The sequence below is a fragment of the Ictidomys tridecemlineatus genome, chromosome 8 (genome assembly GCF_052094955.1).
Source record: "Ictidomys tridecemlineatus isolate mIctTri1 chromosome 8, mIctTri1.hap1, whole genome shotgun sequence".
Taxonomy (NCBI): domain Eukaryota; kingdom Metazoa; phylum Chordata; class Mammalia; order Rodentia; family Sciuridae; genus Ictidomys; species Ictidomys tridecemlineatus.
Genome location: NC_135484.1, coordinates 13666549 through 13684239, shown reverse-complemented (window position 1 = coordinate 13684239; position 17691 = coordinate 13666549). Strand labels below are relative to the sequence as shown.

Here is a 17691-nt window from a genome sequence, read left to right as displayed (position 1 = left end):
TATTTTCAGTTCTTTTAGATATATAGCCAGAAGTGGAACTGGTAGGTTCTTTGGCAATTTTATTTATTTTTTATTTTTTTCAGAAACTACCATAGTTTTCTACAGAGTCTATCATGCAAGAAAATAAAAACCTACTTTGAAACACTATTAGAATATCACCATTTTATTGGTGAATATCTATACATTTTCTACCATCTTAGAGTTCCTAGTAATCAAAACCACACAGCTGTAAGTAGATTTTTCAGCATTCAAGATTTAGCCCTTTGCAACCACAAGAGTAAAATCAACCTCTCTTCTGCCAGAACAATCCAGGTCCTCACCATCATCTTGTTTAGTTTTCTACCGAATGCTTTTTCTTTGGGGGGAAGAACTCTCAAAACATTTCACAACACAGAAAGCTATGTACTTTAAAATACTAAACACACACCCTATGACTCAATATTTGTGATTGCTGGATACCTTGTGATACCAATAAAATGGAACTAGAAAATGTCTAGCAGAAAGCCCAACCCACTGAAAACCACCTCCGGTGAGACGCTCACTGTTGAGCACTATCAGGCCTGTGTGCTGCCTCAGATGCACACAAAATGTCCCTCTGTGCACTGTGTGGGAGGTCTTAAGGCAAGGGCTGCTTCTCAGGACACATTCTGCGCATCCCTGAGTCCTGTGTGCACTGTGGTGCCTCACTTCTGGACCCAGATAAACCATGACTTCCCATTTAACTAAAGTTCAGTTAGAAACACAGACCCAGAAGAGAAGGGGGGGGGGAGGAGAATTCCCATCCCAGGTCCAGTCTCGAGGTTTTCCATGTTCTGATGGTCATCTGCAGGGTGGGGACAATAGCCAAACAGCAGGAACAGAGAGGAGGTGGTAAGGGAAGAGAGGTTGACCAGCGGATGTGAAGCAAGTCACCTCCCCAGAGGCTGGCAAACAGCCCACCACACTGGAACACCTCAGAAAGCTAACACAGCCTTGGACCAGATCGATAAAGCCGATAACCACAGATGATAGCCAAATAAAATTCACTTGATATCTAAAAGGATTTGTTATATTATTCAGAAAATCGAATTGAAAGTTCCCAATATCTCTGGAAACGAGAAGTAATTTTAAAACTTTCTGTGTCATCTGTTTCTCTGCCAGTGCCTTTATGAAAGACCTGTTGTGATTATTTTCCACCTCTATTTGGCAAAGATACGAATGTAGTTTCCATTCTTTTTCATTTTCCATGATGGATAGCATAATCATTTCCACTTCCTTGATTATTTAATTCAATTCTGAATAAATATCTCAAAAGGCAATAACTTCCCTTTAGCCCAGCTTTCAATCTGCTCAGGAAAACTCTGCTCTTAATAATTCTCAGATATAATAAAAGTTGTTTTCAGTATATAGTATAAAAGAAGCACAATCTTCAAGTCATTTCCTTTATTCTGTGCAATATTGGTATTGTCCTTGATACATTTTGTTCACACAAAATACGTGACTCATTAACAAATCTTGTTTTTGTTTTTGTTTTCTTTTTCAAAATTCATCCAGAATCCAGCCATCTCTTATCTCCTCTACTGCCAGTATCTTGGTCCAAGTCACCAATCCCTGGCCTGGATGACTTCAATGACCCCCAACTTATCTCCCTTCTCAACTTGCTCTTCTTCAGTCTTTTCTCAACAGAACACTTTTGTCATCTCCTCTTCTGCTCATCTCCCCCATTAGAATGTAAGATCCAAAATACATAGATTATTTCTCTATTTTATTCACTGCTACATGCTCAGTACCTCAAATATTGCCTGATTAAATAGCATTTAAAAATACTTGTTAATGAATGTATGAATAAATAAGATATATTTCTAAAGAAGGAATTTTGAAAAATATTATTTAAATGTTTATTAACTGTATAAATTTTGTAGAACTTATTTCCATGTTATCAATGAATTAATATACCCCTTAAACTAATAAATGCTATTCATTTTGAAATGGTGATTTTTCCTTTCTAATTTTTAAATGCATATTTGGAAATAACTAATTTATCAGTATGTTTAGGGTTAACAAAATCAAAATAGATGTGTTTTCCCTAATTTTATTAAGGCATAATTGATACATAAAATTGTATACATTTAGAGTGTAAAACATGAGGTTTTAACATATTTTGAAATGATTAAATCAAGCTAACAACATATTCATCACCTCACATATTTAATGTAGCTTTTAAAAAAACTAAATAATGATTTCTGGGGTGAATAATTACATTTGCTTTTCCCTTTTTGGCCCTTTCACTAGCAGTTCCACCAAAGTGTGTGCAAGGAAACAGATGGGAGAGAAATTCAATCCACAAAGTGTTTCCATGCTACCTTTCATCACTGTTGGTGAAAAGATAACTGGAGAAGATGAAAGCAACTAGGAAAGTGATATTCTATGACTGTGCAGACATCATTCAAATTGTAATTACTACGGGTTGCTTTTTAAAAGAACAAGGAAAATCCTGTGTTCCTCTTAAAGGCTGTGCATCTAACTTTGTATTAAAACAAAATGTGCTCTTAATGGATCTCTTATGGTTTGGAATGACCCCCTCCCAAATATATATTGAAATCTCAATGCCTGCACTGTAGAATGTGACCGGATTTGGAAAGAGGGTCTTCATAGAAGTAATCAGGTTACAAGGAGGTCAGTAGCACTGGTCCCCATCCACTATGACACATGTCTTTATATAATGAGGTCATCTGGACACAGACACAGGCATGCCCAGGGGAAGAGACTGCAGAGATGCAGGCCAAGGAATATGAAGGACTGCAGGCCACCTTCAGAGGCCAAGCAGATAAGAAAGGATTCTGCTGGAGTCTGAGAAGAAACATGGCCTTCTTCCTTCCTAACTGTGAGAGAGTAAAATTCTCATTTCAAGTCAATATACTGTACTTTGTTACAGTAGCCCTGGAAATTAATAGAAAACCTGAATAATGTTTTAAGACTTTTTTTTTCTTTTTTTAAACCAGTTCTTCTAAAGAGTAAGAAGATGCCTATATTATGCCTGAGGTCATTCCAAAGGCAGTGTTTGAAATATTTGGTGCCTATGCTTGAGAGATCTACAAATAAAAGGCTGGCAGATGGAAAAAGGATTGCTCATTGCATATTGAAAAGAAACACATTTATAGAAACACTAAAAAATGGCTGAGACCTATTTTTTTCCCCCTCAAAGGGCCTAGTTCCAACCCATCTATTTCACAGCTAGATATCATAAAGATTGAACCAATGGGGTTTAAATACAGTTTATTCTGCTTGACAAAATGAGAGAAAATGTGAAATTGCAAACGAATACAATCAATATGAATATTAATATTATTTATACTATATTTCTCCAATTTTAAAAAAATCAAACATTTTATAAATTTTGTTGGAAAAGACATATTTAAATTGTTCCCTTTGGATGGCCAGTGTAGCACCATACAATTATAATAGCTATGGATCATGAATAAATTTGGGGATTTAAAACGTGAAAGAACTAACATTTTAACTGTCAAAATTTAACATATTTTTCTAATAGAATCTTTTTGTTCAAAAATGCATAATCACACTGGTAAATCTGAGACATCTGTGACCATCAGGTGGGGACCCCTTCAACTCAAGTGCTTTCCGTCTGTCTTCTAATGTCTTCACCTCACTCAAGCTTCGATACATCCATACCCTTCTTTCCGCTGGTCTCAAGGAAAGAGATTTCTCTCCTGTGGTGCAAACGTACACCCCCTACAAAAGCTCTTGATTCTTTGTCTCACTCTGCCTCCCTTTGTACCTTCAAACTCACCTTCCTTCTGTTCTCCAGTCTCTCATTCTTTACTAGTTCTTGATCATTCCCTTCTTCACAGACACCCAAGACCACCCTGTGTTGAAAATGCACTTACTATTCATCCAAAAGAAATGAAGTCAGCATGCTATAGTAATAACACATGCATACCAGTGTATATAGCAGCACAATCCACAATAGTCAACCTAGGTGCTCCGGAGCTCATCAATAAAAAAATGGATAAGGAAATGTGGTGTGTCTACACAATATATACAGAAGGTAGAGACCAAAACTCAGAAATTTTAAAAATGAGACTCTTGAGAAAATAGAAGGGAAAACAATAGAATAGGAGCCAGGGGACCGAGGGTGAGGGAAGAATAGAGGTAAAGGGGAAGATCTGTAGAATAATGTTGAGCAAATTACACTATGTGCATGTATGAACATATCACAATGCATTACAATTTAAATATAACTCTAATGCATCGATTAAAAATAAACAAATAAATAAATAAAAGGAAGACCAATAAAGTAGAAGAAGAGGAGCCAGGGGAGGGAAGAGGGAGGGAAGAGGTAGTACTGGGGATTGAAATGGAGAAGACTAAATCATATGCATTTATGTGTACATCAAAAATAAATAACACTATTATGTATAAGTATAATTCACTAAAATTTTTTGAATGCTATATGAAAAAAAAGTCTCTCAACAGATCCAATTTTCAGCACTAGCTAAGATTCCATCTCATGAACATGTTGTAGGTACTGAGTGTCCTAACTCTCTCACCCTTCATCAACTCATCAGTTAACCTGAATCTGGTTTCTATTGTAATGTGGACTCCACTCCCAACAGTGGACAATGCGTCCTAACTGCCAGGTCACATGGATTCATCTCTCACAGAAATCAAGTAATTTCTCTATCTGAGCCAGAACTTAGTACACCTTTTTCCCAAGCCTCTTATATTTCTGATCTATATGACTGATCTTAATTTCTCAGGTCAGGAATCTATAAGTCATCCTTAATTTCTCCTCTGGGATTCCAATTAAGTCTCAGTTCCTTCAGGTCCACCCCTAAACACCTATTTAATTTATTCATTTTTTTTCCATTCTCCCACCATGACTTTATTTTTTTAATTTGTTTTAATTAGTTACACATGACAGTACAATGATCTTGACATATCATACATTTGAATCAGATGAGGTATAATTTCTCATTTTTCTGAGTGTACAGGTTGCAGAATCACATTGGTCATGCAGTCACGTATATACCCACAGCAATAATAATGTCTATTTTATTCTGCTCTCCTTCCTTTCCCCCCTTCCCCAGCCCTCCTCTCCCATCACTTCTCTCTACCCAACCTAATGTGACACACTTCTTGTTTTTTTCTTTTTCCTACATCATCATACATGTATTTGTATAACAATGAGGGTCTTCTTCCATCTTCTGTGCAATTCACCATGACTTTAGTCCAACCTGTCTATAGCTCTCATCTGACTTACTGCACTCCATCTCCAATCTTACTTGCTCCTGCTCTAATTCATGAGAAGGGGAAGGGGTTAGAGCCTAAGTTAATCATTTCTCATCCTGCATAAGATTCTTTGTCTTGGGCCTTCTGCCCATGGTATGGATCCAAACTGTGTTTATGACTGGCCTTTGACCAATTCTGTTTTCCATGTTGCCAACTCACTCCTGGAACATTTTCAGATATTCCTAAATTCTTCTACTCTCTTTACTTTAGAACCATCATCTTTCTCACATCTCCACTTTTGAAAACATTGTTCCCTCCACCTACCCACTCCTGAGTCATTTCTCAGGCCTCTGATTAAAGGTTTCTTCCTGTGAAAGCCTAAAGACCTCTCCCTGAGATCATCTGTGTGTCTGGCTATGATTGATATGTGCTCCTGGTCACCCTGAACTTTCTTTCTCCTAGAATTCATCATACACACTTCATGGTAATTGTGGGTCTCCTCTGCTAGACCACTAGTTCCAAGATGGCATGGGCTATGTGTGTATTCACTGATGTATCCACAACACCTACCACAAAATAGGTGCTTAGTGAATGAGTGACTAAATAAATAAATGAAGTCTGAGAGTATGACATAGTGATTGATGCCTGCTGTGGACTAAGAGGTTGAATGCCTCCAAAATTCATATGTGATGATATTTGGAGATGAGGTTCCTTGGAAACTATTCTGCTTAGATGAGACCATGATAGTGAGGCCCCCATGATGGGATTGATTAATAGCCTTATAATTGGAGGAAGAGAGACCAGGGCTCCTTTTCTTTCTGCCAACTAAAGACAAGGAGATGGCAGCCATATGCAAGCCAGGAAAAGCGCCCTCCCAGGAAAATGAAGACCTGGATCTTGCACTTCCCAGCCACCAGAACTGGGGGAATAGTTTGCTGTTTAAGCCACTCAACCTATGGCATCTCTCATAGCAGCCTGAGCTGACCCACAGTGCCCAAACTCAGAAACCCGGCTTTGTCCTTTGTTTTGTGACCCTAAGCTAATTAATTAAATTTTCAGGCTTATAACTTATAAAAGAGTAAAAATGATACATTTGATTGTTGTTAGGATTGAATAAAATAAGATACAGTTGTTAAAGCACCATAACTGGCACATGGCAAGTGCTCAATAAACAGCATCCCTTCAATTTACAAATGCATCCTAACAATGAGTGCTAATGTGTTAGACCTGCATCAGGAACCTAACTTTGAAAAACTACCACTCGAAATAAATTGGGCTAATTAAGAAATATTTCATCTCCTTTCATTAACAGAACTAACAGAATATAATGTTTCTTCTTGATAAAAAGAAAATTATAGGTTTCATGTCTAAAAAGGGAGCCCCATCTCTGAAACGGATGATGGAGTATATGAAACAACTATAACTGCTAATTTTTGTGAATGTCATATTGTAGTATATTGACAATTTGTGATTTTCGATTCTTTGCATAATTGCAGAGACATAAAAACTTCCATTTAGGAACAAAGCAAACATCAAAAAATGAATGGATAATTAGACCCATAAATTTGAATAATCTATATCTGTGTACTAAGAGTGATATAAAACACCCACAGAGGGAAAATCCTTAGGTTTGCCCCCTATTTTTAATAAAATATTTGGTTTAAGAAAAGTATATTTTATAAAAACATATTGGACTCTTGTTTGTATCCTATTTCTTCATAACTTCTGTCATAATATTTATAAATAATTGCTATAATAAAATAGAATGTCATCAGTAGAAGAGTTTCTTATTTAATATGTCATATATTGATGTGAAACCAAGACAAGCAATCAAGAACAAAATGAAAATTTCCTATTAAAAAAACCTCTTCAAACTCACTTTCATAATCATTTCCAATAGTCTCTGATGCACCCAAGATTTAATGACCTTGGGAAGAACAAGACCACCAACATTTTTTATTCTCAACTCAACATCTCAACTCTTAATCCTGCCATTATCAATGCTGTTTTGCAAAGTCAATTTGCAAAGAAGATTTTGAGAAAATAGATACATTTGCTTTCCAAAGACAGTCTTTCAAATTGTTCTTTAACATAAAAATTGGGGGCCTGAGCATATGGCTCAGTGGATTGCCAAACATGAGGCTTTGCATTCAATCCCTAGCACCACAAAATAATCAATAAAAACTAAAAAATAAAATTTTATTATCTTTAGATTATTCAGAAACATTAAAGGAGGCATAATATTATCACGGGATTTATGATTTACCATTCTAATTTAAATACATACCAATTTCCATGACTACTATGCAAAAGTTCTCAGACAACAGAGATCCTGTGAAATATTTACAAGTTGCATTCCAGAAAAATGTCAAATTCTTTTTCCTAGTCAATTTGATACTTTTTTCTTGTTTTTAGATATAAAATAACTTGGAACATCATGTAGCATAAGTAACAGGTGATTTGAAACTATTATTCTGATTACCAGAAAAAAAATATACTTTCAACATGGGTCATTTTCTTACTTTTATTAGTAAATAAATATAAACAAAAACTATAGGAGACAATCAATAAGACCAAGGAATAGAATGCAACTCAACCATTCTCAATGGTTTCATTGTCAGGTTAATGGAAAAATTCCAAAGTAAACATCCACCAGGAATGGGGGTAAGTGTTTTCAGGGTAGAGCTCCCACCCCTGTGTTACAGATTTAGAACTCCTCATTTGCTTCCAGTCAGACTTCAGACTGAACTTGAGGCCTGTTATAGACTAAAGGTCTGTGGCTTGTATCCCCACCAAAATTCATATGATGAACACTTAACCCTAATATGATGATATTTAGAGGTGGAGCCTTTGGGTAGTATCTAGGTTTAGGTGAAGCCACAAATGTGGGGCCCCATGGTGTGATTTATTAGTGGCCTTATAGGAAGATGAAGAGAGACCATAGCTCTTTCCTGCTGCCATGTGACACACAGGGACAAGGGAAATAGCCTTCATCAAAATCCAAATCTGTTGGTGCCTTCATTTTGGACTTCCCAGCCTCCAGAAATGTAAGGAATAAGTGTCTGCTGTTTAAGACACCCAGCCTCTGGTATTTTGTTACAACAGGTTGAATTGACTAAGCAGGACCCAAATTCACTGACCCAACAGGCTGACGTCATTACTAGACAATGGAGAATTATCAATGCAGGAAAAACACACCAGAGCAGACTCAACCTGATCCTCAACCCTGGTACCCCAGGTCCACTAAAAGCCAACAGCTTTGGTTACTCAACAAGCAAGAAGAGGGAAACAAGACTCCAAAAAGTTCTGGAAGATCAGGAAGGACTTTCAGATGAGTCAAGCTTCTTCTTTGTGGATTATTTTTTCTAAAGAGAAATGTTCTGAAACATAGCTTTGGGCCTGCTCTGTGACTGAGAACCTATTGTTTGGGGGAGATTTCAGGGTGTTGCTGATGATCAAGAGACAAGAACTCCAAATTTAAGAAGCTATATCCTTGACAGATTTAGTAAGACCCTGGACACATGTTCCTGAAGGAATTATCTGACTGTGTGTGTGTGTGTGTGTGTGTGTGTGTGTGTGTGTGTGCATGTGTGGTTAGTGCAACTGTCCATGTATGCTAAAGTGAAGGGTCCAAGCATGCTCTAGCACCCCGAGTGGTGTTGGCAGCAAGCCTTCTCACAAAGCATCAGGAAAAGTGACACAAGGTCCAGAGGCCAGATCACATATGAAAGTGACTGCTTTTGTCGTAGGTGAAGTATTCTCATTCTTAGAATTCCTTGAAGTAAGTGAGGACCCGTAATGGGGAGGGAAGTGTTTGCCTCGCTTTAACTTGAGGACATAAGTAAATACAACCTCAATGACACTGTGAAGTTTTGGATTTTCAGACTAAATGTGTTTTTATAGGACTAGTACACAAATAAAAGGGTAAAGATAGGGACAGGGAGACTGAGATAGAGATGGAAAAGGGACTGGGCTGGGCTGCAGGTGCGGTGGCAGAGGAGATGGCATGGAAGGGACAACTGAAATGGGATGGAAGAGAGGTGACAGGGAGAATGAGAGAGGGGGGAGAGAGGGAGAGGGAGAGAGAGAGAGCTGTAAACAGGACCTTAAGTGGGAACAAGGAGGGCAAAGGATGGGGATAGATGAGTGGCAATATGTGGTCAGCTGCAGAGACAAACACAGACACACCAACCCCACAGCTCTCCTTGAGTTTTCAATTGCCACAGCAGGGAACTGGGGCCAGATCTCATTTCAGAAAGTTTTCCAAATATAAGGAGTCAGAAAACTAAAATATCATCCTATGCTTTCTTAGGTTTGGGCTATTTTTAATGAAACACTATAACATTGGCATAAATAAGTTCAGGAGAACAAGTTCACGTATTTTTCTATTTCACTGTTTAGTTTTCAAAGTGGCCCAAGAAGAAAAGAAATGACAAGTACAGAGGATTAAAAATAACCCAAAACTGTCTCTGTTATATTAAGTTTATAATAGGTTTTTATGGATACGGTAATTTTCTGGGCATTTCAAAATGATACCATTCATGCACAAGTGTGTAACATTGGGGAAACATAGGGACTTCGGGTTCTTTTCTAGATTAGAATCTTTTAGGCATGTGAAGAGGTACACTATCAAAAGAAAAATGGCAAGTAATATTTGAGTCATACATCTAACTGGGCTGTGTAATCTAAGGTCACTTCAACTTTCTTTACACTTTCTAAGAGATGCATTATTAATATTACTTACAGTTAGCATGTAGCCTTTTTACAGTATGAGAAACAATAACTTTATTTTCATTTTGGAAAGAAAAATCTTCCCTGATAGTTGCCAATTCTGTAGTTAAGTAGAGTCTGGCTGTCAACAGGCTTGAGGAAATGAGTCCCCAGAGTTCTCAGGCCTTCTGCAGTCACAGAGTAGAAAGGAAGGAGGAACAGGACGGATTCTAGGTGCAACCACTGGACCAGAGAATTCTCCTCTCATCAAGTAGCTTTTGGAAAGAGATTTTAGGAAAGGTGATCCCAATTTATCCTGTACCTAGACACATTGTTCTAGTCCTTTATTGCTGGATTGTGAGCTTCTCAAGTCCTGGGAACATTTTCTACTATATTTTCCTTTCCCTAAAACCTAGCAGAGACACAGGTACACAGTTAATCTGCAGAAAGGGATTAAAATCAACTGGGACTTCAGGGATGTATTCATTCACTCTGTTGTTGAGATTTACTTTGGTTCAGGGTTTTGAGGCTTCAGCCCATGGACAGTCAGCCCACTGCTTTTGTCAAGGCAGCACATCATGGGGAGGGGCAGGTGGAAGAGCAAAGCCGTTCACCTCACATCCAGGTTGAGAAAAGAGGAGGGGCTGGGGTCCCACAGACCCCTTAGAGAGTATGTCTTCTGTGACTGAAAGACCACCTACTTATTGTGTTCTACCTCTTAAGGTCTCACCACCTACTGATACTGCCAAGGTAGGGACTCAGCCTTTAACATGTGGGTCTTTGGGTGAAATTTCACGTATAAACCATAGCAGAACTGTTTAAAAACCCTCAAGAGGTTCTAGTAGCCACAAAAGGTTCTAGTAGCTGAATCCAGACAATTATCCAATCATCTAAGTTTATTTTGACAAACACTATGCTTCTTGTTTTACTTGTTTTCCCATCAGCAGCGTAAGATGTTGATTTTATTACAATAAACTAAGATTAAAATTTATTTTATATCGTAGTTATGTGCAAAGACATTAGAATGCACACTAGAAAAAGACTAAGATCACCTGGCACAACCTAATATGGACAATCTTGGAAAGATGTCAGTCTTTCCAGTGTCTTGCTTCCAGGGTAATATTTTTCATCAAAGCACCTGGGAGGGGCACTGTCCTCACCTCCTCAGATAAACCTCTTTGCTCAGCACAGACCACTTATTCTTTCTTCCTGTTCCAAACAGACATAAGCACATCTGAGCAAAAATCTGACACCAATTAAGATACAAGTAATAACAGTGAAATATTTGAGCAAGATCCATGGGATTGACATGAAGTAACTGCTCTTGACTGGCTGTCAGTCCATTTCTTTCCAGAGACAAAGTCTGTAAATGCCTCACTTAGGTGACAATTAAACCAGTGAATAGGATGGCCAATGTCATTGATCAGTAATGGTGGCAAAAACAACAGCAGCATCCCTCCACATTGTGCAACTTCATGACTTTTTGGCTGAAACTATGCAAACCTGTAACTCTGGGTTGTCTCCCTTACCTTGGCCAGATGAGAGTTGATCCATTTTGTGAAAGTACGCTTTTGTACAATTTCTTGCTCATCTAAAAGAAAAAAAAAAAGAATTTGGTTAGATAGCATAAAGTATCATGGATTTATACTATGAAAAAAGGCCAAGGTATAAAGCTCTAGAACTAATCATAAAACCATTTTATCTTCTAATTCATTGGAACAATTATTTTCTTTCAGGGTTGACACAATTCTAAATACATTATCACATGGAACTGTTCCTATAAAAATTATTACCAAATACTTTAAAGTTTGCACCACTTCATCCCTATGTTTACTCTCATTCACTTACTGAAAGTTCACTGATTAATTGTCCCTCAACAAAGCTGTTAAAAATAAAAGTTTACTAAGTCCAGATAAATGTCAAGTTCTACTTGTAGAGGGAGACAGAGAGACATAGAGATAGACACAGACAAAGGCATAAGTATATAGTGGGTTACACAGCAATATTAAGGTAGAGCTATAAATATGAGGCATTACAGATACTTAACTCAAATGGAGAGTTGGGAGAATATACCCTGGGCAATCTACAGAAATTCCCACCTCCTGGAATCCACACTTTTGTTTCTGTAGAGTGTGGGCGGATCCTGTGACTTGCTTCAAGCTAATAGAATATGAAACGGTGGTGGGGTGTCACAATGTGATCCTGTTGCCTTAAATCACTCCATCCTAGCTGAGGCTCTCCCAGCACCAGCATGCTGTGAACCATCTGTGAAGGTGGTCAAAGGCAGAGAACTGGGTTTCTTTCAGCAGTGGAGAGCTGCCTCCAGCCAATATCCAATAGGAATCTGGGTCTTGTCTTACAGCCACAAGGAATGGATTCTGCTAGCACTGCAGACAAATTCAAAAGTAGGTTGAAGTCCCTTGAAGAGAATGGGGATGTGGATGCAGTCCGCTAGCATCTTGTAGCCTGTGGGACTCTGAGCAGATGCAGCTATGCTGTGCATGACTCCTGACCCATGAACATGTGGAGACAATAAATGTGTGGTACTTTAAACTGCCAAGTCTGTGGTATTGTTATGCAACAAGAGAAGACTAATGAAGAAGGAAAAGAACAGGATTCAGGAAAGCTTTAATTAGAGGTTTAAAGACATGAAGGCCAGAGAGAGGAGGGATTTAATCCCTTAGAAAGAAGGGTGACATCTGTTTGCTCAACCAACCTTTCCTGGATGTCAAATGGTTGACACCAGACAAGGCGAGATGCTGTGGGGGTTACAGATGAGCACACCTAATCTCAGTTCCTCTCCCTTTGGGGGGTGATGCTCAATCCACATTTCTAGATATGACCTTTCCAAGGTTTCACCTTGGAATCCGACTGTCTTCCAGGATGTAAACCTGATCAACATTGACAAATAGCAATGAATGGATGAGGAAAATAGATAACAAGAACTTTTAATTTGGAGAAGCTTTGGATATGTACATAAAATTTGCAGAATGCTAGTATTTCTAAAATATTTCTAGCATGCTTTTTTGTTTTAATTTTCAAGTACAAAAAAAATCAGCATTACAAATTGGTGACATTTCCTATATACAAGGTGCTCCTATGCATGCTAACACACATGTATAACGTGACATATATCACATTATATTTTAATTAAATTATTATTTATTTAATCTTTATATAACAAAATATAATGCATGTATTAACTTTCATTCTTACAACAAACGTATAAATAAAGCCTATTATAATTCTCATTTTATAGATAAGAAAGCCAAGGCACATAGAAATTAAGTATTTTTACCAAAATCACCCAGTAGCAGAGCCAGGTTTTGGATTTCAGAAGTGTGGATCCATGATATTACATTACTAATTGACAACAACATAAAAATTAGTATATTGGTCTTACCAGATACTAATCACATGAAAATGATAAATTCATGGTTAAATGTGAGATTGGCTGTGGAATCTTCAGGTTCTATAAAGTTATACTGCTGCAAAATTAACTATTCAAACTAAGCGTGATGAAATTCAGAACTTTATGATACATAAAGTGCAATTCTTAGTCTAAAATAGACTGAAGATACAATTAGAGTGTATGCAAATTGTTACACTTAATTTGAAATTATATATTCTTTTATAAACCAAGATGTCATTGTTTTAAAATGTTAAAATAAATTAGCATGAGTTAGTGTAGGATGTCATAAGTTTAAGAATACCTACTGATTATATGTTGCTTCCTGATTTTAAATTTTTACATTTTCACTGCTACCACCTTCAGATTTACCATCTGATGGCAAATCTTTGATTTTATATTTAGACTTTAGTTAAAAGACCTCCTTTTAGAGAGCTCAAATTATCTTTTTTTTGTAGCATTGTGTATATCTAAATGTCAAATTCTCTACATGCTTCCTTTTATGCCTGCAAAACCAGATTTTTCTGGATCCTAAAAGTCTACTTTTATATTTATTAGATGCAGTCAGCTGAATTCTTAGTAAATATTTTAATTTTGTGTATTTTACGTACTATTTTCCTAAAAGAAAAAAGAATTCTAAAATTTCATTGTTAGTAAACTGTTATCTTTATGTAAAACCTGAATAATTTACTTCCACATTTGTTAATTAAATCTAATATCGATAACATAAGATCTTTAAACTGCAGAAGACAAGTATGCCATAAATGTCTATCAACCAAACCTACATAAAAATAGTCATGAGAACATTTATTTATAATCCTATTGACAAGCAACTGAAATAACTCCCATGACATAAGCTTTAAGGTTCTCTTGATATATATGCCCTTGCTTTTAAAAGAACATTGTTTAAGGTTAGCAGTAACTTGTTCCTATGGCCATTATGGTTCACCCTGGTGTATTCATGCAGTTAGAAGCAAAGAGGTCAAAATAAATGGTAGCTTGGGTTACTACAGAACCTTTGTCACTGAGCATACAAACATAGAGTCTAGAAGTATGTTGATTACCTGGTAATTTTATTATGAATAATGGATTTGGCATGTATCATTAGTTATGTAAAACTATGCTACAGAATCTTGTGCTCATTAGTTTGTAAATAGCATTACTAAATAAAAAGAATATTAAAATACATGCCAATATCCATTTTAACAGATGATGTTTTTGGAATGTTAACAGTAACTGAAATGACTATATTAAAATATATTGAACAAATTCTTCCATAAGAACTTATTTCTGAGAAGTACATGAGTATTCATGAGTATGCTCTTAATAATATACAATAAATTCTATTAGAAGCATGAAAAATCATAAAGAGTAAAATCATGAATTCCTGAATACATCTGTCTCTAATCAATGTCACATTTAATATACAAATACTAAGAAGAAAACTACATTGCTTAAATAAATATAGTTAAATTTGAAAAAAAACCTCTGGCAAAAAATACTAAAATTATCTAATATTAATGTATTCTTAGTAGTTTGCCATAGATTATTTTTAGTGGTTAATTTTTTAAATTTTTATTTGTTGTTTTTAGTTAAACTTGACAGTAGAATGTATTTTGACATACATACATGTAGTATATATTTCCATTTTGTGGTTGTACATGATGTACAGTTACATTGGTCATGTAATCATATATGAACACAGGAAAGTTATGTCCAATCCATTATACCATCTTTCCCTTTTTCTTTATGGCTGAGTAATATTCCACTGGGTATATATACCACATTTTCTTTCTCCATTCACCCATTAAAGGGCACCCAGGTTGGTTCCATAGCTTAGCTATTGTGAATTGAACTACTATAACCTTGATGTGGCCACATCTCTATAGTAAGCTGATTTTTAAGTCCATAGGGTATATGCTGAGGAGTGGGATAACTGGGTCAAATGGCAGTTCTATTTCAAGTTTTCTGAAGAATCTCCATACTGCTTTCCAGAATGGTTACACAATTTGCAGTCCCATCAGCAGTGTATGAATGGACCTTTTCCTCCACATCTGTACCAAACTTTATTGTTGCTTGTATTCTTGATAATTGCCATTCTGATTGGAGTGAGATGAAATCTCAGTGTAGTTTTAATTTGCATTTCTTTAATTGCTAGGGATGTTGAACATTTTTTTTTCATATATTTGTTGACCATTCATATTTATTCTTCTACGAAGTGTCTGTTCAGTTCCTTAGCCCATTTATTTATTAAATTATTTATTTATTCTAATTTGTTATACACAATGGTAGAATGCAATTCATTTCATATCACACATATAGAGCATGATTTTTCAAGTCACTGATTGTACACAAAGTATTTTCACACCATTTGTGTCTTCATACATATATTTAGGGCAATGATGTCTAACTCATTCCATCATCATTCCTACCCACTTCCTCCCTCCTTTCCCTTCTCCCCCTTTTCTCTATCTGAAGTTCCTCCATTCTTTCCATGCCTTAGCCCATTTATCGATTGGGTTATTTGTTTTTCTGGTGTTAAGTTGTCTGAGTTATTTATGTATCCTGGAGATGATTGCTCTATTTGAGATGCAGGTGGTAAATATTTTCTCATATTTTGTAGGGTCTCTCTTCACATTCTTGATTCTTTTTTTTTTTCCTGTGAAGAAGCTTTTTAGTTTGATATCATATCCTTTATTTACTCTTGATTTTACTTCTTGTGCTTTGGGAGTCTTGTTGAGGAATTCTGTTCCTAAGCCAACGTGATGAAGATTTGGGCCTACTTTTTCTTCTAGTAGGCACAGGGTCTCTGGTCTACTTGTGTTCCTTTATACCAGTGATGAATCAACTGAAAAAGAAATTTGAAAAACTATCCCATTCACAATAGCCTCAAAAAAATTGGGAATCAATCTAACAAAAGAGGTAAAAGACCTCTATAATGAGAACTGAAGAACATGAAAGAAAAAAACTGAAGAAGACCTTAGAAGATGGAAAGATCTCCCATATTCTTGGATCGGCAGAATTAATATTGTCAAGATGGCCATGCTACCAGAAGCGTTATATGGATTTAATGCCATTTCTATTAAGGTTCCAATTATATTTTTCATAGAAATAAAAAAGCAGACATGAAATTCATTTGAAAAAATAATATACCCAGAATAACCAAAGCAATCCTCAGAGAGAAAAATGAAGCAGGAGGCATCACAATACCAGACCTTAAATTATACTTACAGAGCTCTGGTAACAAAAATGGCATGATATTGGCACCAAAATAGACATGAAGACCAATGGTATAGAAGAGAGTACACAGAGACAAACCCACATAAATATAATTATCACATACCAGACAAAGGTGCTAAAAACATACATTGGTGAAACGATACCCTTTTCAACAAATAGTGCTGGGAAAACTGGAAATCCATATGTAGTAAAATGAAGTTATTCCCCTTTCTTTCACCACACACAAAACTCTATAGATTATTATTAACATTTTTTGCAGATTATTATTATATCCTAATAAATATCTTTAATAATAATGATGGCTTAAATAATAATCTTAAAGTTAACTATACCATAAAATGTAAATGCTAATTTAAAATAAATAATCTTTAAAGTCACATTGCCCCTGTTTCTAATAATTGGCTTTCATTATTTTTGATGTATCACTAAAAGAGTTGGAATGAAGTTTTTTTTTAAAAAAAAACAAACAGAAAAACGCAGACTGAATTTCTTGCCACAACCAAATAATGTGCCTACATAGGAAAAAAACAAACACAACTGCAAAAAGATGATAATGCAGTGGTTATTAATTAACAGCCAAAATTAGATCACCTGAGTCAAATAAATTGTTTTGGGATCATAATTTTATTTTCCCTGTTGTTAAGTATATAATTTTACTAATATCACTACTTTATTGTATATAAGTAGGATCCAAGGTATATTGGATGGTTGAACATAACAAGATAACTAATTGTTTATAATTACTCAAAACTTTTAAATCAAATACATAATCGAAAAGAATATTTACAGAACCAGGCTGCGACAGACTGCGAAGTGTGCCCCTACTTCCTCCTGTCCTGGCCGGTGTACCCTGGAGGTATGCTGATCAGGATGTCATCTTCTCTCCCCCACCTGCAGTCTGGGCTGGCCTTGAGACTTGCATTGATGACAATGTGACGGAGTGATTTTATGTGATTTGTAAAGGTGAACCCTAAGAGGCCTTGAGCTTCCATTTTTAGCTCTTGGAACTCTTCCCTGAGGCAACCACATAAGGAAGCTGGTCTAGGATCCCAGAGGATAAGAAGTCACTTGGAAGAGAACTGAAGCACCCAGGGGACAGCCAA

The 17691-nt window shown here is 36.3% G+C and overlaps 1 protein-coding gene across 15 annotated transcripts in view; it reads right to left on the bottom strand.

Annotated features, from left to right (window-relative positions):
• Syne1 (spectrin repeat containing nuclear envelope protein 1) overlaps window positions 1-17691 on the bottom strand; it is a 428203-nt gene that overhangs the window by 344170 nt on the left and 66342 nt on the right. For all 15 annotated transcript variants that reach the window (XM_078018867.1, XM_078018881.1, XM_078018877.1 and 12 more), the window contains one exon: window positions 11469-11530. In XM_078018867.1, the coding sequence (XP_077874993.1) occupies window positions 11469-11530 (62 nt within the window). The remainder of the gene's footprint in view (window positions 1-11468; window positions 11531-17691) is intronic.